This window comes from Phalangium opilio, unplaced genomic scaffold (assembly GCF_054372755.1).
Source record: "Phalangium opilio isolate 3A_F unplaced genomic scaffold, DU_Popi_V2 ptg000025l_1, whole genome shotgun sequence".
Classification (NCBI taxonomy): domain Eukaryota; kingdom Metazoa; phylum Arthropoda; class Arachnida; order Opiliones; family Phalangiidae; genus Phalangium; species Phalangium opilio.
The window spans coordinates 2,094,400-2,116,390 of NW_028324156.1; the positions used below are offsets into that span (position 1 = coordinate 2,094,400).

The following is a 21,991-nucleotide window of genomic DNA, read 5'->3' on the forward strand; positions in this document are numbered from 1 at the left end:
AAAATGCTGAGAAAGGCTTAGGCTGTACATAGTGGTTTTAATTTAAATTTAGATTAGTAACCTTTTTGCCACACCGCGTGTTTAGGTTAATTATAATGGTTTTTAAACGGTAATGATTCCAATTAAAGGGGGGGGGGGTTTATTATTTAATTATTATTTACTATTTATTTCTCACATTCCTCATTAAAAATTGTCTTCTATCGCTAAATAATACTCTTTAACAAAACCAATTCTTTCTCTCTCTTTCACGGGTGTTTATGAACGTTTTCTTCTACTCTTATCTCCTCGCAAAATACTCTCCTAAAAAAAACTTTCTTAAGTGATATATAATTAGGGACTAATTTGGTTTTTAATTAATTTTTATTATGGGTATCGGAATTTTATGTTTATGTACATAATTTCTCACGTATTTTTTATTTTTTGTACATATTTTAGACGTGGTTTTTTGAACGTAATATCAGCTAGCGGTTGAATATTTAGGTCAATCTGGCATTCCCTAAAATGGCCGCCATTCATCATCATCATCGTAGTTTTAAAAAGATTAGCTTAGTTAGGAATAGAATCTCTAACATCACTGTATATCTTAAGCCATAGAATTAGGCTTAAAATTTAGCCTTTTATATGAAATAATTAGGCTTCAGATTAAGCCTAGTTTCACTGAATTAGTGTTCCGATTAAGCCTAGTTTCACTGCACCTGGCTTCCGATTAAGCCTCGTTTCACTGCATTAGGCTTCAGATAAAGCCTATTTGCTCTGCATCAGGCTTCGGATTAAGCCTAGTTTCACTGCGTTGGGCTTTAGATTAGGCCTATTTTCTCTGCGTTAGGCTTCAGATTAAACCTAGTTTCACTGCATTAGGCTTCAGATAAAGCCTATTTGCTCTGCATCAGGCTTCGTATTAAGCCTAGTTTCACTTTCACTGCGTTGGGCTTCGTATTAAGCCTAGTTTCACTTTCACTGCGTTGGGCTTTAGATTAAGCCTAGTTTCACTGCATCAGGCTTCGGATTAAGCCTAGTTTCACTGCGTTGGGCTTTAGATTAAGCCTAGTTTCTATGCGTTAGGCATAAGATTAGGCCTAAAAATTTTCTCTGCGTTTGGCTTCAGATTAAACCTAGTTTCACTGCATTAGGCTTCAAATTAAGCCTATTTCACTGTATTAAGCTTAACAATGAATGGCGGGGCATTTTAGGGGCGGAATTAGGCTTAACAATGGGTTATTAGTAAAGTTTTAGCTTCGGGGGTTTAAAATTGTAATTGTACTTTCAAGCTACAGGGAAAAAAACAAAATAAAGCCCAGGCATAAAGTTATAAATGGGCTTAATGCGTCGCCAACTTAAAAGATTAAATATTTGCGGTACTATAATGAAGAAATTATAAACATTCTCTTTGTAAATATTATAATAGTTTTAGGTGTAACTGTTTTTAAGATATCCGAAAAGAAAAGAAAAAACATTAGCCTGAGCCAATTTATTATATAAATATAAAAAAAATCAGATATTTTATCTGTAAATAATGAAAAAAAGAAAAAAAGGTTAAGAAATTTATTATAATCGTGGTATATTTTTCGTTTTTGTTTTTTTGGGTCGCTTTGGCAATGAGGCAATAACTTTCCCGTCTATATATAATCTCTCTATGACCCTTTTCCCCCTTCCATTAAATCACAAAATTTCTATTTAAACTGTAGTTTTTAGAAACAAAAAGTATGCAAATAACGTAGCAGAATTTGGACGTCCCTTCCTGAAACGTGGTGGTGGATTTTTTCGTCCCAATCATATAAGATTAAAACTGATTAATCTAATTAAGACAAAAACCTAATAGGATATATTAAAACTTAAAGAAATTACGTAAACCTTTTAATTAAATTTATTATGGCGGAAGGTTTATTAATATTTGAGGGAATTTAAAGTTTATACCTAAAGTGACACACGTATAATAGATATATCTCAGTTGTGACGTCAGTGCCTAGGTAAAACGTCATACCATAGAGTAGTGTCGGTAGAGGGGGGAGTAGACTGTGTATCCCTCCCTCTAGGCGCGCCTTTGTAAGAGGGGATACTGTAAGCGCCTGGTAGGGGGGATGACACTGAGCTAAGAGATAGAAGGGTATGACGTTTGCATACGTAGAACTGACATTATTCTATCTCTTAGTGTCAAACCCCCTACCAGGCGCGTACAGTATCCCCTCTTACAAAAGCGCGCCTAGAGGGAGGGATAAACAGTCTACTCCCTCTATACCGACACTACTCTGTTATGACGTCAGTGCCTAGGTAAAACGTCAAGGGCAGTGGGCGGACACGTTTGGTACCCTTTGGTTATGGTTATATGGGCAAATAGCATGGGTGACGTCACACTAAAGCTTCCGAGATAGCTCTATAAAAATTGTTTATTTCTATGTTACGAATGAATACCATTACCTCATTAAATGCATTTAATTATCCCCCCCCCCACCCCAGTTGTGTCACTTTTAGTTTAAAACGTAATTAACGGCATTTTTATCTAATTGCCGTTGCCGATTGGCTCTATACAGTATTATAAAAAAAAAAAGAATATTAAAATTGTTGAGGAAAAGTGCCATCCTTAAATATATTTTCGTGTCTCGTTATATAATAAGAAATTAAGAAAAGAAAAATAATTATCGTTAATTAATTTGCAGAGTAATTTAAAACCGAAAGAAATAGGCACTTTAATAATATACAAAATTTTAATACCGAGAAATTATTAACGAGCTGGTCTATTTTAAACAAAGTAAGTATACGTTGCCATATATCAAAAGATAATTAACTTTTACGCTGGTTATACCATAAAGGCAGGAGTGATAAAGCAAAAAAAAATTAAATTTAAATACAATTAAAAGGAAAAAAAAAACTCTTGAAGTAAGAATATGAAAATTTTTAGAGGAGCTTTGTAAACGTTAATTATTAATTCCGAATTTAAACCAAGTAAACAAAAAAATCAAATTTTAGAGCACTAACTATATATAACCACATTCCCAAAAAAAAACAAATTATATATATTTACGCTTATAGTGGTTTAAAATTGATAGTCTATTGATAAAAAACAACTAAATGTTTTATATAGTGTACAATTTTTAAATGTCTCTTATTTCAAGAGTTTTGATGTTTACATGATAAAACGCAAAATTTATTATTATAAAGAAAATAACAAACACAAATGGTGACAAAAAATGTTACGCACTTGTCTTGAGAAAATTAATCGTTCACGCCAGGTTAAAATCTAACCAAGAAAAATGTGCCCAAAGACTTATCACAAAAACTACATTTATATTTGGAATGAATGCCGCCAATTTCACACAAAAATATTGCCTTGATCCTGATTGTGTCGTTTTATGGCTTAACTCTTGGTGGCAGAAGAGTTTATAGAACCAATAAGATCGTTTAGACATCTAATTGGTTCTTGTAAAAACCCATCTGCCTCAAATATGGCTTTAACCCTTGACAGAAGAGTTTGTAGAACCAATAAGAATCGTTTAGTGATCTCATTGGTTCTTGCAAAAAAGACATCTGCCTGAACTCTTGGCAGAAGAGTTTATAGAACCAATAAGAATCGTTTAGCGATCTAATTGGTTCTTGCAAAAAAGACATCTGCCTGAACTCTTGGCAGAAGAGTTTATAGAACCAATAAGAATCGTTTAGCGATCTAATTGGTTCTTGCAAAAAAGACATCTGCCTGAACTCTTGGCAGAAGAGTTTATAGAACCAATAAGAATCGTTTAGCGATCTCATTGGTTCTTGCAAAGAAGTCATCTGCTCGAACTCTTGGCAGAAGAGTTTATAGAACCAATAAGAATCGTTTAGCGATCTAATTGGTTCTTGCAAAAAAAGTCATCTGCCCGAACTCTTGACAGAAGAGTTTATAGAACCAATAAGAATCGTCAAGCGATCTCATAGGCTCTTGCAAGAAAGACATCTGCCTGAACTCTTGGCAGAAGAGTTTATAAGAACCAATAAGAATCATTAAGCGATCTCATTGGTTCTTGTATAAAAGACATCTGCCTGAACTCTTGGCAGAAGAGTTTATAGAACCAATAAGAATCGTCAAGCGATCTAATTGGTTCTTGCAAAAAAGTCATCTGCCCGAACTCTTGACAGAAGAGTTTATAGAACCAATAAGAATCGTTTAGCGATCTGATTTGTTCTTATCAAAAACATCTGCCTGAAACGATTTCCATCAGAATTGAAGCTGATTTGTTCTTATCAAAAACATCTGCCTGAAACGATTTCCATCAGAATTGAAGCGATATTTTCACTATAACATCCTAAAAATTAATAATACACAGCCCAGCTTTTAAATATGAAATACTTAAAACTTATCAAACCTTAATTGTTCCTTTTTAAACTTTTATTTTTTTATAAAATTTAATAACTTTATTAATTTTTTTAAACTTAAAACAAAAAGTTCTTATTTTTATTATAAAACAAAACCATTTATTTAAAAAAAAAAAAAACTTTAAACTAATTAACTAAAAAACAAACCAATTTGATGTCTTCCTTAATCCTTAATCCTAAAAGAAAAATAATCCTAAAAAGAAAAAATAATCCTAAAAAGAAAAAATATACCTTTTTGTAGCGTAGTAAGATCAAATAACAAATTTCTCTCTTAAATTCCTCCTTTCGTTTTCTCTCTCTCTCTAAAGTCAAAACGAATGTTTCTTCGCGTGTGTGAAATGTCTTTCATATATCTCTCTCTCTCTCTCTATAAAATCTTTCCCCTCGTTGCTCCTAATTACCCTAAAACATAATTTCTCGAAAAAGTGTGCTATGTGTTTTACGAGAAAGTAATTTAAAAAAATGTATATATCGTAATCCTATTCTTAAAAGAAATGAAATTTATTTTCCTCGAGTGATGAATTTATCTTGGGGAACTTTAAAAAACAAAGTGTAACAAAAAAAGACGACAAAAACAAATTTAATTTAGTGTTATTTAAAACAAAAGAAAAGAAAAAAAAAAAAGAAATAAAATATTCAAATTAATGCATAATAAATTAAATATTAATCCAGATTTTATTCATATTAATATTGTTTTACATTTTAGCCTTTAATAACTGCGATTGGTCTCAATTTAATACATTTCTTGCTGATGCCAGCTTCGTGACAAGTATTAACAACATCCGTGACGTTTTTGTAAGATTCCGGAGCTTCTTCCATAACTAATTTAGGTGAGGCAACTCTAATTGATATATTTTGTTCGGCTAATTTTTCTAGGACATCGGTATAATCGAGATTACGACGGGATTTGGCGCGAGATAAAGCTCGACCGGCACCGTGACAAGTGGTTCCAAATGTGTCAATCATTCCTTTTTCAGTACCGGTTAAAACGTAGCTACAAGTACCCATTGTACCACCAATTAAAACTGGTTGTCCAGTAACCTAAAGGGAAAAGGGGGTTGTCAGTTTAAATAAAAATTTGACAGCGTTTTGTTGTTGATATTGATATTGACCTGGTAGTCAACAGGAATCAAAGGATGGTGAGGTGGGAAGGCTCGGGTGGAACCTTTACGATGAACTAAAAGTCTCTTCATCTTTCCATCAACAATATGTTCCTCCATTTTGGCAATGTTATGGGATACGTCATAAATAACGTGCATGTCTAAATCATCCGGCGACATTTTGAAAGCTTTTGCAAATGCTTGACGCGTCAAAAACGTCATACTACTGCGATTAACCCACGCAAAGTTGCCAGCCGCGGACATGGACTTTAAGTAATTTTGGCCCTCTTCGGAGTTAATTCTCGCGCAAGCTAATTGTCGATCGTTAACTTCTATTTTGTCTCTTTTCATGGCTTTTTCCATGGCAACTAAAGCGTCTGCAATTAACACCTAATTAATTACTAATTAAAGTTGATTAGTATAGAGCTATCTCAGTTGTGACGTTAGTGCCTAGGTAAAACGTCACGGGCTTAGCTTTGGCTGTGGGCGGCCATGTTTGGTACCGTTTTGGTTCTATGGGCAAATGGCATGGGTGACGTCACACTAAGGCTTCTGAGATAGCTCAATAGATCTATCTCAGTTGTGACGTCAGTGGCTAGGTAAAACGTCACGGGCTTAGCTTTGGCAGTGGGCGGCCATGTTTGGTACCGCTTTGGTTCTATGGGCAAATAGCATGGGTGACGTCACACTAAGGCTTCTGAGATAGCTCAATAGATCTATCTCAGTTGTGACGTCAGTGGCTAGGTAAAACGTCACGGGCTTAGCTTTGGCAGTGGGCGGCCATGTTTGGTACCGCTTTGGTTCTATGGGCAAATAGCATGGGTGACGTCACACTAAGGCTTCTGAGATAGCTCTATAGGTGTAAAACTAATTACCAGTCGCTACTTGATGACCAAACCCGCGACTTCCACTGTGAATCATAACGCAAACTTGTCCCTTACGTTCAATCCCCATTTTACTAGCGTTATTCTTATCAAAAATCTCCTCGACAACTTGAATCTCAGCGTAATGATTGCCAGCTCCCAATGTTCCCAATTGAGGTAACCCCCGTTTCTTTGCCTTCATGGAAACTTTGGAAGGATCAGCGTTCAACATTCTTCCGTATTCTTCACAATGTTCTTTATCTTCCGCCCACGCGTAACCTTCCCTTAAGGACCAGTCCATCCCCATCTCTAAAGCTTCTTCCAGATCTCTAGCATTCATGGGAATAATTCCTTTTGAACCAACACCAACTGGGATGTGATCAAATAGACTTTGCGCTAGTTGTTCTTTGATCGGGGACACGTCTCGTTCCATTAGGTTCGTTCGTAAGAGTCTGACACCGCAGTTTATATCAAAACCTACTCCACCAGGGGAAACAATAGAGTTTGGGTCGTCCATATCAAATGCAGCCATGTTTCCAATGGCAAACCCGTAACCAGAATGAACATCGGGAAGACCAATTGATGCCTTCGTTTTCAAAATACGTTACAAGCGTTATATTAATTAGACTATAAAGGAAACTTACCCCAACAATGCCAGGTAGAGCCGCAACGTTGCCAATTTGTTTCATCCCTGGTAAGAAGCCACCAACCATACCAGGACGACATGAATTTCGTAGTTCTTCAAACATAAGTTTCTCTAAAGCTTCGTTGACGTAGAATACACCCTCAACCTGATATTAAAGCGTGCCGATTTAACTACTTAATTTTATAATTGAAATGGTTGTCTATATTACATTCATGTTTGGTACAAATCCCTTCTTGATTCTCCATTTTACAGGGTTGATTTTCTCTAGGAACTTTAACTCTTCTTGATACGAACGAACCATTTTAATTTTTACTTATATAAATTATTGATTAATTACAGAGTAAGCAATATGATGAAACGAAGCGTCAACAAACACGTTTCGCATACAAATATTATAGTATTCTAATTTAACGTACGTCTATGCGTCAGTGTTGCCAATGTTTGAAAGTGGATTTTCCCAATTCCATTTGAAAAATTTCCCACATTTCCCACACCCCCTTTTTAGCCCCGCCCCCAGCTAAAATATGGTAGAAAAGTTACAGTCTTATTTATCTGTACTATTTTTTCCTACTAGGTTTAATATGGAATATCACTGCGCATGGCTTTGACAATATGTACAAAAGTGCCAAAACGCTATAAAGCTTTAAAATTATCAAAATTTGCTACTTTTTTCCAGCGAAAAATTTAAAATCACCGAAAATGCAATAATTTTAAGTGCAAAGTCTGCACTATTAACACTTAAACAGGAAAATTCCCACATTTGACCGATTTTGGAAAAAAAATTACCTTTGTCCCACAGAGCCTAAAACCTTACCAAAATTTCCCACGATGTGGGAAATTTCCCACACATTGGCAACACTGCTATGCGTTGCCTACGTTAATCAAGGCCTGTGCACGATAGTTTCGAAAGGGGGACTTTTTAGAAACGAGACTTCTTATTTTCTCCCTATTTTACCGCGAGATTTCATTGATAGCGCGAAAATGAGTATTTAAAATTGCAAGCGCAAGGAAATAAACATTTCAAATTATTTAGGTCCAGCTAATAGGCCCTCAGGTGAGAGAATTTGGCAACTTAATAAAATAAAATAAAAATTAAAATCGGCGCCGCGCACAGGCCTTGATTAACGTAGGCAACGGTATATAGCGTTTCTTCATAGCCCACTCGATCTCGCGCTACAGAAGATCGATCAAAGAATTTCATTTTCCCGACTTTTGATGAAAATTCAAAGGAACCCAAAATTAACAGTAAGTTCTACGGGAGGAGGTAGGTTTTTTGGCCAAATCCTTTGTCCTATTCATCCAAATGACCTGAAATGTTAATGAGACATGTGTTTTGACGTGTTTTAATGTACTTTAAAGAATTCAAGCTTCTAGAGTGGATAGGTTTTTTTAAAAAAATTATTTTCCAAAGTAAAAATGATGGCTTCAGTGATAAGACTGAATATATCTTCGGATCTACTGGTCTAAATGTCCTGAAATTTTAATGAGAGGTGTGTTACAATCCATTCTATTATACTAAAAAGGATTCAAGCTTTTAGAATGAATAAATTAATTTCTAATGTCAAAATTGTTTATTGCTGAGAATTTAGTACCAAACAGATATAGAAGTCACCTTACGGTGCGATGCCCATCTGTAGTTAGATGAGCAGATGAGCAAATGAAAAGGGTGAGTCTGGGAAGAATGACGTTACATAACTAAAGTATTAAGAGGATACAGTGTCATACTTCTTCTATTATCCCCCTCTGCTTTGAAGTATTTTTCGCCGTTCCCGTCAGCAAAGTTATCAAAACGTAGTTTAAGAAAGCCAATAAGATAATTTGAACTTTCGTTACGTGTTGGAGGGAAGGACTCTATACCGGGCTATGAGTCGGACTGAAGTAAATACTAACCGTTCTCCATTCCTACTTCTAAAATTAAATCTATCCCTGATTCTCTAAAGCATAAAACACAGTTATTTTGGGAAAGTTCAGAAGAACCCTTGTGTTTCTACCAAATAAACTTTACTATGTAAACGCAATTTTAGTTCAAAACTGTATTTATCGAAAATATTACTTAATTTAAAAAACAAAGAAGAGTAGATAAATGATAAGGATAAAAAGTCAATTTTTGAGTTCAATTAATTACAAATTATTGTTCAGTTGTATTCACGTCTAATCTAGGTGTAGATTATTAATATCTGTGTATCGAGGAAGGTAAGCTCTTTCAGTTTGTAAAAGGGTCCCAAAAATTTATTTAAAAAATGTATTTCTTCATTTAGTTTGTGAAAAGACGGGCATGTTTAATTTTGATCCTTTACATGTTCTTTCACTTTTTAAGTAACCATCTAAAGAGATGGAACCCGCGTTTTGGACGTTTCTCTTCATCCCCCCCATCCTCCTCCCATCATGAAAGGTAAGACTCGATTTAACTCTACATTAGCTTTCAGTAATAATAATAATACTTCTCAAGTAAGAGAAAGTATGTTAATCTCAAGTAAGAGAAAGTATGCTAAAGTATTTTTAGACACATCGTTTGATGTACATCTAACGATGGGGTATAAGTTTGACCATAAGTTTATAATGCCTCTAAGTAAAGAAATGGCTGCTACTCCTATGGCAAAAGTGTTTGTCTGGCTCCCTTTAATGAAACGTACCCTATACTCTCTCCGTATCATTTATCACCTCAACTTCAATACAAAATTGTACTGCCTAGCCTAGCGTTTCTTTTATCCCTTTTAGAATGTTTCAGGGCTGAAACCGCTTCTATCTCACGAGAGAGAGAGAGGGATTTGGGGTTGCTTAAATAAAATTCGTTCCCCCCCCCCCCAATGCCTGCCTATACGAAACGTAAAAATCTCCTTTATTCCATTGGATGATTTTTTATCATGTGACCCATTTAGAAATCGTCTCAACCGCTTGGTGGCTGCACCGCGACCGAAATTTCAAAATTTTCTCTCTTCGGACTTTAGCGCTATACGAGTTCTGATGTCACAGTAGCCTGCGGAAGATGCCCAGTTGTAACCCGTATTTGTGTACTTAGAGGCATGATAAACTTATGGTTTGACTTGGTCTGAAGAAGTACCTTTTTAAAGGGAGAGTGAAAAGTGGGATTGGTGATTTTCAAAGGGAGAGGATTATGATTTGTCTATAACAGTGCTATATACTCTGCACATATTAATGAACACGCTTAGAGTGAAAAGGGATAAATTGAGTTACTGTGATATTTTTCATTTATTGTGATTTTAAAGGAGAGAGGATTATGATTTATCTATGACAGTAAAATGCGGATGCACTGTGAGAAAATTAATGAACAAACAGTAATATCTGTATGTCTTTTATGAACTCACAAATTTGTCATATGGGAAACTTCATACTCTCTTTAAAATTTCTCACCTTTTAAGCCCTGAATATTCTAAGAACCGAACAACTTTCTATAAAACCAAAACTTCGGAATTTACACAAAGAAAGAACTCATGTAGTCTGGGTGTTTTACCGAATTCTTTCTCTTTCAAATGATCCTGAATATAAGTCAATGTTAAAAATTTATAAGATGCAATAAGTATGCGTGGGCATAAGTCTATGTTGTGAACTAAAACTTTCTGTGCGTGTATTAATTGAGCGTTAAGTACGTAATAATTTTAACACTGTTAAAGGTAAGTCATCGAGGGAATAATCACGAAAACTTTGTTCCTCTATTAAAGGAAAGTTAGATGTTACGGGTAATCATTTTAGCACTTTTAAAGGCGTCGAGGGGCTGTGCACTAATGAAAATTTTCATATATTGGTGATTTTCATTGATGCTTTGAAAAAGGTTAGGAATTTATTGGTGATTTTCTATGATGCTTTTAAAAGGGTTAGGGATTCATTGGTGATTTTAATTGATGCTTTTAGAAGGTTTATGGATTCATTGGTGCAGTAGCGTCGCTAGGGTTTGAAATTTGGGGGGGGGCTAAATCTGGGCAAACTAGTTATTATAAGAACTTAATAAAAAAATAGCATAATTGGTTCATTGGAAACTGTGTAGACCTTGTGTCAACGTGAAATTATTCGTATTTTAAAGATATACAACCTTTTATTGATAAAGACTACGGAACCGATTATGAAGGATTTTCACTCGTCTTAAGTTTATTTTTAGTTTTGGTTAGCTTTTAGTCCACACTATTGGGACTCCCTTCGAAAGAACACGAAATATTTTACTGGTCTCCCTCTGTTCTTTTCTTCAAAATTGTACTGTTTGATATTGAAATTCATCTCTGCATGGAACTTAACGAATCTATCATTATAATTTTTTATATATTACTACAGAATTTTAGGTTGCTAACAGCAATGTTTTGGTAGGGTTTACGGATTATTTTGGGTGGGCTAAGTTTGGAATTTGGGGGGGGGGGGCCAAAAAGGCCTAGCGATGCCACTGCATTGGTGATTTTAATTGATGCTTTTAAAAGGGTTAGGGATTCATTGGTGATTTTAATTGATGCTTTTAAAAGGGTTAGGGATTCATTGGTGATTTTAATTGATGCTTTTAAAAGGGTTAGGGATTCATTGGTGATTTTAATTGATGCTTTTAAAAGGGTTAGGGATTCATTGGTGATTTTAATTGATACTTTTAAAAGGGTTAGGGATTCATTGGTGATTTTCATTGATGCTTTTAAAAGGGTTAGGGATTCATTGGTGATTTTCATTGATGCTTTTAAAAGGGTTAGGGATTCATTGGTGATTTTCATTGATGCTTTTAAAAGGAATAGGGATTCATTGGCGATTTTCATTGATGCTTTTAAAAGGGTTAGGGATTCATTGGTGATTTTCATTGATGCTTTTAAAAGGGTTAGGGATTCATTGGTGATTCAAAATGGATGAGGATTAGGGGTAATCTGGATTATGGTTAATCGTCGAGGTGCAAATCACTTGAAACTCGTCGATTTTTAACGGAATTGGGATTAAGGTATACTTAGAGCTTAGAGGTTACGGGTAATCATCTTAGCACTGTAAGAGGAGCTACTCACTAATTGTAATTTTCACTCATTGGGGAATTGTGTTAGTGATTTTAAAAGGTTATTTTTGTAAGGTTTACTTAAGGGTTGCGTGTAATGATTTTAGAAACGTTGAATGTAGCGCATCGAGGGGCTACTCGCTATTTAAAAAGGATTGGGAATAAGGGTTATTTAGTGGTTCCCGGTAATTCTTTTAGCACTGTTAAAAGCAGCGCGTCAAGGGGTTATTCACTAATGAGGATTTTCTTTCATTGGTGAATTTTATTGATGCTTTTAAAAGTGATAGGGATTCATTGGTGATTTAAAATGGATGGGGATTAAGGGTAACTAATACTTATACCAAAGAATGTTCTTGATGGATGGAGCCTTACAATCGATGGGGCTCTAATCTTGTTTAACTTTTGTTTGTTGAAGCGTAATTATTTGCCGATTCAAGCAAATTAATTGAATATTTCTGTTTAGTTCTATCATGGAAGAACTAATTCATTTATTTGTTATAATTGCAGATGATCGGTGTTGTTTCAAACGTTCCTGGCAATTCATTCCTTGTAGCCATATTGGTATTTCTTTCTAAGCTGTAAATGTTTATTTTTTGAGGCCTACCAAGTACAATATACGAGGGGTCCGACATTCCCAAAAAAAAGCGTACGGAATTTCGTGATTTCGCAAATATTTTGTGAGTTCTTCATTGATTTCGCCAAAGATTTCGGAATTTCCTCTTTGATTTTGTTATTTATTAATTTTTTCTTGAAAGATTTCGCGAGAAGCGTACGGGATTTCGCGTAAATGTCGAACCCATCGACAATGTATAATTTAATAGTGAGATTGAAGTAGTTTATAGTGTCACCGAGGGGCTAAACACTCGCGCATTCTGGCCTCAGTGACTTTACGCACTTCCGATCTGGACGCAAAAGCATAATGCCACGTTTTGCGTTTTGTCACCCAAATACCCTGGTTTTCCACCCTAACAACCTCGTTTTCCACCGTAATGCTCAGCAAGATATTAGCGTGGTGAAACCGTGGAAATTCTATACCGATTAAAAATTTTTAATAATAGAAATTTTCTTATTATTTTCAGTACCTGGACTCAACACTCGGAAGTTACGCGTTTATTATTATTTTCATTATTAATCTTTTTTAATAAAATCTAATGTATCAATGAAATATATTTCAAAATAAAAACTTGCATTAATATTTATAAAATATTATTTGATAAAAGTATTTCTATTTGTAAGCTTATTAATTATAGTTATGGTGTGAAATAATAAAAAGAATAAAAGACTTTAACCAAAGTATTTTAATTACAAATTTTTATTAAATCCGAATGTATCTGATGGAATATATTTCAGTTATGGCGTCGAATAATAAAAAGAATAAAAGACTTTAAACAAAGTTATAATGAACGATTACCACATTTTTGAAAAGTATTTTAATTACAAATTTATATGAAATCCGAATGTATCTGATGGAATATATTTCGAAATAAAATATTGCATTAATATTTATAAGTCTGCCTGATAAATTTATTTTTACTTGTAAGCTTACTAATTATATTTAGTGACTAAGGTATAGAAACTCGCTTCATACCTCTGAATTAGAGTATGATTAAAGTGCTTGCCCAACATAGTAGAGCCGTCAGTCGAGTATGAATATTGTGAATACAGTTTCAAAGTTATAATGAATAATTTTATTTGAAGTGCATTGCACTGAAGCGTGTCGTAGCAGCCACGTAAAACAAACAAACTAATGCTTTAACTAGTGCTGGTTACATAACTGTGTGTTTGCTTATGTGTGTGGTAGTGAACGCATTAAAGGTTGCGTCTGGATTACGAGTAATTATCGAGGGGCTACTCACTAAAAACTCGTTAGTGATTTTAAACGGGATAGGGATTTGGGGTTACTTAGGGGCTATGGGTTATTATTATTATTAATATTAACGGATAATTAAGCATTAACACATTTGCCACTAGGGGCGCTGTATACGTAGTTACGTATTTACTGACATCTAAAACATGATAAAATTCTGCTAGACATTCGTGTAAGCAATAGATAGTTCATAAATTGCCGCTAGGGGCGCTGTGTACGTAGTTACGTATTTACTGACATCTAAAACATGATAAAATTCTGCTAGACATTCGTGTAAGCAATAGATAGTTCATAAATTGGCCTTATTCCTGATCAACGCCACCGAGGCGTAGCGGCGACTTTTGGAACTATAATAATACGGTAGCCAATTAGAAGTGGCGGTGGAGTCGATGGACTCTGATGGAGATCTGTTATTTTCTATGTTTTGTTGATCTTTCTGAATCATGTGAATAGCCAAGGCTTAACGAGCGATATGGTTTCGAAAGTATTAAAAGTTGATTTCACCTTTCTTATTCTGTCTAATATTATGAAATAAGACTTTCGGAGTAAGTTTTCATTCGATTTTGGTCTATTTGGAGATTATTAGGTTAATAATAGTTAGTTAAAACATGTTTTTTTGAAGTTGAAGCGGTAATAATCAAAACATAGAAAATAACAGATCTCCATCAGAGTCCATCGACTCCACCGCCACCTGTAATTGGCTACCGTATTATTATAGTTCCAAAAGTCACCGCTACGCCTCGGTGGCGTTGATCAGGAATAAGGCCAATTGCCGCTAGGGGCGCTGTGTACGTAGTTACGTATTTACTGACATCTAAAACATGATAAAATTCTGCTAGACATTCGTGTAAGCAATAGATAGTTCATAAATTGCCGCTAGGGGCGCTGTGTACGTAGTTACGTATTTACTGACATCTAAAGCATGGTAAATTTTTGCTATGACGTCATATCCGGTGACGTGGCCAACGACGTAATATCCGGTGACGTGACCAATGACGTCAAATCCGATGACGTGATCAATGACGTCATATCCGGTGACGTGTCATGACGTCATATCCGGTGACGTGTTATGACGTCATATCCGGTGACGTCACCTATGACGTCATATCCGGTGACGTCACCTATGACGTCATATCCGGTGACGTCAGCTATGACGTCAACGAGGTAATTGACTTGTGACGTCACGACAGATGTTAATGGTAATAGGTAATGATTGTCCATTCAGTTTACCTAGCCTTCATTCATTTAGGCCTAGCGATCATTCATATAGTAGGCCTAGCGGTGTTCAGCTATTTGAATTTCATGCCTGGGATATGGCGCACCCGAGTCCGCGCATAGGAGCTTTTAGCGCCACCGCAACGTTGGAAATTTACTTAGTTGACCGTTCGGAGTCAGCCGGCTCATTTGATGCCTGGAAGCCGTCGAGGAAAGTCGCTTGGAAAAACATCTCCCGCTCAGCTGATCGATACGGGTCATCCAGTTCATTCGTTCCCGTGAGCCGTCGAGGAAAGTCGCAGCTGATCGTGACCCCGGCCTTTGAAGTTGATTCTTGATCGTTCCGCCATTTCGCTGATCGTTCTTCCCGAGGATGCAAGCTGAATTCGAAGCTCTTCAACGTACTTGGTGGCCATTGCTTGGCCTCGTGGTGCTTTAACAGTCCGTAAGCCTAACTTTATAATAATCCAAACTCATCTAGCCCCCTTTAAATTATTTATTTTATTTCAAGTTTTTAAATTAATTACGCTGTGTTAAATGTTAGTGAATTTTATTTATTTATAAAAATCAAGTACCACAAATAAAATTTTACAACGAGATGCTGGACAAGAGAGAATCCCTTAATAATTAGTTTAGGGCCTATTATTATAAGCTATTAAGCGGGGTACGTAATTAATTTAGATATAAGGCAACAGATTTTCGGAAATCAGATCGCGCCGAGAAAATTTTAGAACACGAGGCCAGTTGCCCTAAGCCTAAATTAAGCCTTTTCCCATTTAAAACCTAGTTATTTACGGGGTCTGTCAGTGGGAATAGTTTTAAAATAAATAAATAGCGGGTTTTCTAAATACAAGTTTAGGGGCTATTATTAATTTAGAGATAAAGCGACAGTTTCTAAAATCAAGTTCCGCAGAGATAATTTTAAGACACGTGGACAGTTGCTCTAAGCCTAAGTTAAGCCTTGTCCCATTCCGACTAAAGTTTTTATTTATGGGTTCTACCTTTGGCAATAGTTTTAATTTAATTTAGGGGATATTTTAAGTTATTAAGCTATTAAAAGGGGGACGCAATTTAATTTAAATAAATGAAAGGTTTTCCTAAAATTAATTTAGGGGATGTGTTAGATTATTTAAACTACGTTATTTAATTTAAAATTAAAAGGCAAGTTTTCCTAAAATTATTTTCTATCCAATTATGGGAAGTAATTAGTTAGCCAGAGCATTTATTTAAGGATGGGAATCAGGGTAGTCAACCTTTCTTTAATTAGGGGTGGAAATTGGTCTTTCTCTCTAAATTTAGTAGCCAGTTTTTTAATTAAGGATCGCCCAAAAGTAGGCAATGGTTTAAGATGTGTTATTAATATGTTTTCATTTATAGATGCAGCTGATATTCTTCGATTTTTCTGTCCCTGGTCATTACATGATGTATCTTTTCCGATAACTGGCGATTCCGAGACTTATCATTCCTGATGACATCCTTTGTTGGATTGGCGTTGCACGATGACTTCCGCTGTTCTGGACTTGCTATGTATCATTCCCGATGACAAGCTTTGTTGGATTCCGTTACACGATGTCTTTTTCCGGATTTGGCAATCTCTCTCAACATTCGAGTCGAAGTTACGGAGAAAATCATCGAAGCTAGAAGACACAAAATTCAACTTCTTTACTTGAAAATTTTACATGTAACCACTTATTTTAGTTTTTTTGCTTGCCATTTTATATGTAACTACTTATTATTTTTTCGCGTTCAAACTTTAACTTATGTAACTCTTTAATAATTTTTTTTGTTCGAAATTTTTGTAAACACTTGGTTTTTTTTGTTTCTTATTGAATAAATTTTGCCTTAAACCTCGTTCTTTCTTTTCTTTAAATTTTTACGATACTAGACTTGGCTTCAATTTTTTAATGTCTGGACTTAGGGGGGGGTTTTTTGACCCCTTTTAGGCTTATTTTTTAATAAAATACAACAAAAAACACGTTAAAAAAAATTTTTTTACAAAAAAAATTAATTTTTTATGAAAAATTTATTAAAAAATAAAAAAATTATTAAAAAAACAGTAAAAAATGCATAAAAAAGGTCAAAAAAACTACCCTAAGTGTTTTTCGACTATTTTTGTTCCTTCCCCAATATCGAAACTTTAGATTTAAACTTGAGCTACCACCCCCAAGGTAAGCCTTGCGAGCCCAATTTAAATTTAACAAGTCCCTGTTCAACTCGGGAATTACTAAATTTAAACTAAAGCCCGCTGTGGAGCCCCCAAAACCAGGAAACGTCGTCCTTAGCATGGGATTTCCAATGAAAGTCCACTCGCAGACGTCCAATTCCTCCTGCGCAAGAAAAATTCGAATTAGTATTTGTAAAATAGGCACACGAATAACTTGAAATTAATTACCTTAATACGAAAATCCACTCGAGTACTCTCGCATGATGTAACGCAAAATGTTCCGGCATAAGACAAATTACTTTTATTTGGGCATAAATGGCAGACGCGTAACATTCAACTAAATACCTTAATAGAAAAATAATACCGTAAAACCCAAGCCTCGCCTTACACCCGCTTAAAATCGTGATTACTTTTAAAGGACAAAGCGTATTAGCAACCTTCTACCTTAAACATAAATCAGAAATTTATTTATCTCCTACAAAAGTCCCTCAACGAGTTGCCAAAAGCTTTTTCCTCTAAAAATCTTTATAATTAAAACCATAAACTAGATACCTTAATACCACAAAGGGAATCTCACCCTTAAAATTCTAATTACGTTCATTATTCTTAAAAGGGAGGGCTAGGACCAGTTTTCACCTATTCCATAATCAAGTAATTTATTTATGTCCTGGCACAAAAAACAATCCCTAAAAATAACAGGCAAGCCCTTCCCTTCTAAAAATAAATAGAATAATAAACTAAGTACCCTGATAATTACATAGGGGTAATATATTTATAATAATAAGATTTAATTATTGCTACGCATTAAGTGCCTAAAACGCTTCACACGCTGTCTAAATTGTTTTCCTAATGAGATTCCCTTTCAACACATAAAATCAAAGTGTAGACCTGAATTCATATCGCGCTGCCATTATATGCCAAATAAATAGTAATTGATCCTAGAATCCAACGATAAATTGCTCCTTTGGAAACGGATGATAGCTAAAAAAATAAAATCTGTTCAATTCAAACAATCTAATACAAAATTAAAATTAATTATCAGCTTAAATGGCACAAGCATTTTGAATAACATTAATTCCACTTTCAAATAAATCATTTAACATAACTATAAAGATAAATATTAATACGGTTTAGGGTCAGTCTTGAAATATTTGTCAATTAAACAATCACTTTGAATTACTTTTAAACCGACTAAAAGATTGAATAGTAAAACCAGGAATAAATGCAATGTGCAATTAATTAGAAACATTTAATAAGATTTATTTCAAATATTTTGAATAAGTGTGACATAAATGTGAATCATGAATACTGTGCGCCATTAAATTTCTTATAGGACATGTGTCCCGTGACCCCTCCTTTGACTAGAAAATTTATAGGACATTGTCCGCTAGAGTGTGCAAAAATCCGCGTATCTCTAGTAGAACCAGAGTTATGAGCCTCCAAAGTAGGTGTAATCCTATTCCTATAGAGGGGGTATGTTTGTGAACATTTTGCTTCATTACTCGGCCCCTGTTTGTCTTAATCCCAAGTCTTTAGTATGTTTGGTTGGGGGGGGGGTGGCAAATAGAACTATAATATATAATAAAAGGACATGCCCGTATCTCTAGTAGAACCAGGGTAACGAGCCTTCAAAGTTGGGTGTAATCGCATTCCTATGGATGGTGTGTTTGTGAACGTTTCGCTTAATTACTGGGCCCCTGTTTGTCTTAAACCCAAGTCTTTAGTACGGTTCGATGGGTGGGGGGGGGGGCAAATAGGACTATAACACTCTCAAAGGACATCCAAGTAGAACCTGGGATAGTTCCCTCAAAGTTGGGTGTAATCCTATTCCTATGGAAGGGGTGTGTTTGTGAACGCTTCGCTTAATTACTGGACCCCTGTTTGTCTTAAACCCAAGTCTTTAGTACGGTTCGATGGGTGGGGGGGGGCAAAATGGACTATAACACACTCAAAGGACATCCCAGTATCTCTAGTAGAACCTGAGACAGTTCCTTCAAAGTTGGGTGTAATCCTATTCCTATGGAGGGGGTGTGTTTGTGAACGCTTCGCTTAATTACTGGACCCCTGTTTGCCTTAAACCCAAGTCTTTAGTACGGTTCGATGGGTGGGGGGGGGCAAATAGGACTATAACACACTCAAAGGACATCCAAGTATCTCTAGTAGAACCTGGGATAGTTCCCTCAAAGTTGGGTGTAATCCTATTCCTATGGAAGGGGTGTGTTTGTGAACGCTTCGCTTAATTACTGGACCCCTGTTTGTCTTAAACCCAAGTCTTTAGTACGGTTCGATGGGTGGGGGGGGGGCAAATATGACTACAACACACTCAAAGGACATCCCAGTATCTCTAGTAGAACCTGAGATAGTTCCTTCAAAGTTGGGTGTAATCCTATTCCTATGGAGGGGGTGTGTTTGTGAACGCTTCGCTTAATTACTGGACCCCTGTTCGTCTTAAACCCAAGTCTTTAGTACGGTTAGATGGGGGGGCAAATAGGACTATAACACACTCAAAGGACATCCAAGTATCTCTAGTAGATCCAGATTTATGAGCCTTCAAAGTTGGGTGTAATCCTATTCCTATGGAGGGGGTGTGTTTGTGAACGCTTCGCTTAATTACTGGGCCCCCGTTTGTCTTAAACCCAAGGCTTTAGTACGGTTTGATGGGTGGGGGGGGGGCAAATAGGACTATAACACACTCAAAGGACATCCCAGTATCTCTAGTAGAACCTAGGATAGTTCCTTCAAAGTTGGGTGTAATCCTATTACTATGGACGGGGTGTGTTTGTGAACGCTTCGCTTAATTACTGGACCCCTGTTTGTCTTAAACCCAAGTCTTTAGTACGGTTCGATGGGTGGGGGGGGGCAAATAGGACTATAACACACTCAAAGGACATCCCAGTATCTCTAGTAGATCCAGATTTATGAGCCTTCAAAGTTGGGTGTAATCCTATTCCTATGGACGGGGTGTGTTTGTGAACGCTTCGCTTAATTACTGGACCCCTGTTTGTCTTAAACCCAAGTCTTTATTACGGTTAGATGGGTGGGGGGGGCAAATTGGACTATAACACTCTCAAAGGACATCCAAGTATCTCTAGTAGAACCTGGGATAGTTCCCTCAAAGTTGGGTGTAATCCTATTCCTATGGAGGGGGTGTGTTTGTGAACGCTTTGCTTAGTTACTGGACCCCTGTTTGTCTTAAACCCAAGTCTTTAGTACGGTTCGATGGGTGGGGGGGGGGGGCAAATATGACTATAACACACTCAAAGGACATCCCAGTATCTCTAGTAGAACCTGAGATAGTTCCTTCAAAGTTGGGTATTCCTATTCCTATGGAGGGGGTGTGTTTGTGAACGCAGGGCTGATACTCACTCATACGATCAATTTTAGTTGAACAAGTGACTAATTAATTTAGAAATAGTAAGCAAAAAGTGACTAAAAAGGGGCAAATAAAGCTATAAAAAAGGGCCACTTGAAAGGAAATGTTTTAAGAGATGACCGATTTAAAAGATATTTTAAGGTTCGATGTCATAATTAAGCCCAATCTATGGCCTTAGGTATTTCCAGTCAAAGGAAAGGTCACCTCATAAAATGTCTTCGGCGAAATTCAACTAAACCATTTTGGAGCACAGCTCAGAATGCAAAGTAATTGATGTCGTTTTAAATCAAAAACAAAAACATTCATTTGAATTGGATTATTTATAAATAATAAGTTGAACATTTGTTGAGCGAGCTAACCGAGCTCCACGATTTTGGGGTTTGATCAACTGTAATCTCGCTATTTTTGAGTTTAAACCGTCATAAGACAAATATACTACGTTAAACGTTGTGGTCGAAAGATAAATAACACCGAACGACTCAATAATCCAAAAAAAGGGACAAAAACGACTTTAACTCCTTTGACTAGAAAATTTATAGGACCTTGTCCAGTTGAGTGTCCAAAAATAGTTTCGCGTGTTCATGGTCAAGCTATCAAAACTTTGGGAAAATTTATTGGTCAAACTGGGCAGTGATCCCCCTTAGTTTTTAAAAATATTATGGGACATTTTAAAATGTTATTGGACAGTGTCCAGTACTTATTTCCACTTATTTTCACTTGCAAACGCTTATCTTCCATTCGGTTGCAATAAAACTTTGGTATTTAATCTAAATTAAGCCTTAATATATAAATAAAATATTTACCTGGATAGATTTCTTTAGCTACCACTGAAGAAAAAGGCAACAGCTTTCGACCAACGACCCAAATACACAGGATACTAAGCCTTGGTCGTCAGAGATTCCAGTGCCAACGTGCAAACGCCGCAACTAAGCCTTGGTCGTCATTAACAAACGTACTTGGCACGGTTAACTATAAATTTTCCACTTGCAACGCTTAATTTCCGATCAGTTGCAATAAAAATTTGGTATTTAATACAAATTAACCCTTAAAATATAAATAAAATCAAAATATTTACCAGAAAAGATCGCACAGAAAAACGCTGCGGCAAGTTCCCACGGCTAACGCTCCAAAAATAGCCCACACAAATTAGCCTTATTGGTTGCAAACATGGACCGCTAGATGGCGCTGCTAAAAGTAAAGGTTAAGGCCCGTTCAGACGACACTCTTTTTCACTACGCTCGCTGTGCTGAGCTCATCAGATTTTCTGGCTTCACCAGCCTCTAGAAAATGCACTGTTCACACGCCCAAATTTTTCTCATTCTTGATCTTGGGAAAGCGAGAAAAAAAGTTGAAAAAATTTGAGTGCTTCCGAAAATGACATCACTCTTTGTTGTGTAGTCTGCTACTCTGTGGAAATGTGTTTTCACTAGTTCGAATCTCTTGAAAT

General features: G+C 35.9%; 1 protein-coding gene and 2 long non-coding RNA genes across 3 annotated transcripts; all 3 read right to left on the minus strand.

Moving 5' to 3' along the window:
* Positions 1 to 4,060: 4,060 nt before the first annotated feature.
* Positions 4,061 to 4,332, minus strand: LOC149691707 (uncharacterized). The gene is made up of 2 exons (XR_016383436.1): positions 4,230 to 4,332; positions 4,061 to 4,174 (listed from the first exon to the last, which is right to left on the minus strand). It is a non-coding gene; the product is annotated as an uncharacterized LOC149691707 (long non-coding RNA).
* A 656-nt stretch (positions 4,333 to 4,988) lies between these two features.
* Positions 4,989 to 7,389, minus strand: RtcB (RtcB RNA ligase). The gene is made up of 5 exons (XM_089869078.1): positions 7,165 to 7,389; positions 6,955 to 7,101; positions 6,323 to 6,896; positions 5,460 to 5,824; positions 4,989 to 5,388 (listed from the first exon to the last, which is right to left on the minus strand). The coding sequence occupies exons 1-5, from the start codon at positions 7,255 to 7,257 to the stop codon at positions 5,050 to 5,052; spliced, it is 1,518 nt and encodes a 505-aa protein (XP_089725204.1). The 5' UTR covers positions 7,258 to 7,389; the 3' UTR covers positions 4,989 to 5,049.
* Positions 7,390 to 15,540: 8,151 nt separating this feature from the next.
* LOC149691709 (uncharacterized) lies at positions 15,541 to 21,710 on the minus strand. The gene is made up of 4 exons (XR_016383437.1): positions 21,620 to 21,710; positions 21,348 to 21,536; positions 17,400 to 18,152; positions 15,541 to 17,334 (listed from the first exon to the last, which is right to left on the minus strand). It is a non-coding gene; the product is annotated as an uncharacterized LOC149691709 (long non-coding RNA).
* Positions 21,711 to 21,991: the final 281 nt, after the last annotated feature.

Excerpts from the sequence above, each read along its gene's own strand:
- RtcB (XM_089869078.1), bottom strand. The coding sequence starts at position 7,257 with ATGGTTCGTTCGTATCAAGAAGAGTTAAAGTTCCTAGAGAAAATCAAC. Across the intron at positions 6,897-6,954 it reads CTCTACCTGGCATTGTTGGG|GCATCAATTGGTCTTCCCGA; the intron begins GTAAGTTTCCTT and ends TTGAAAACGAAG. Across the intron at positions 5,389-5,459 it reads TGATTCCTGTTGACTACCAG|GTTACTGGACAACCAGTTTT; the intron begins GTCAATATCAAT and ends TTTTCCCTTTAG.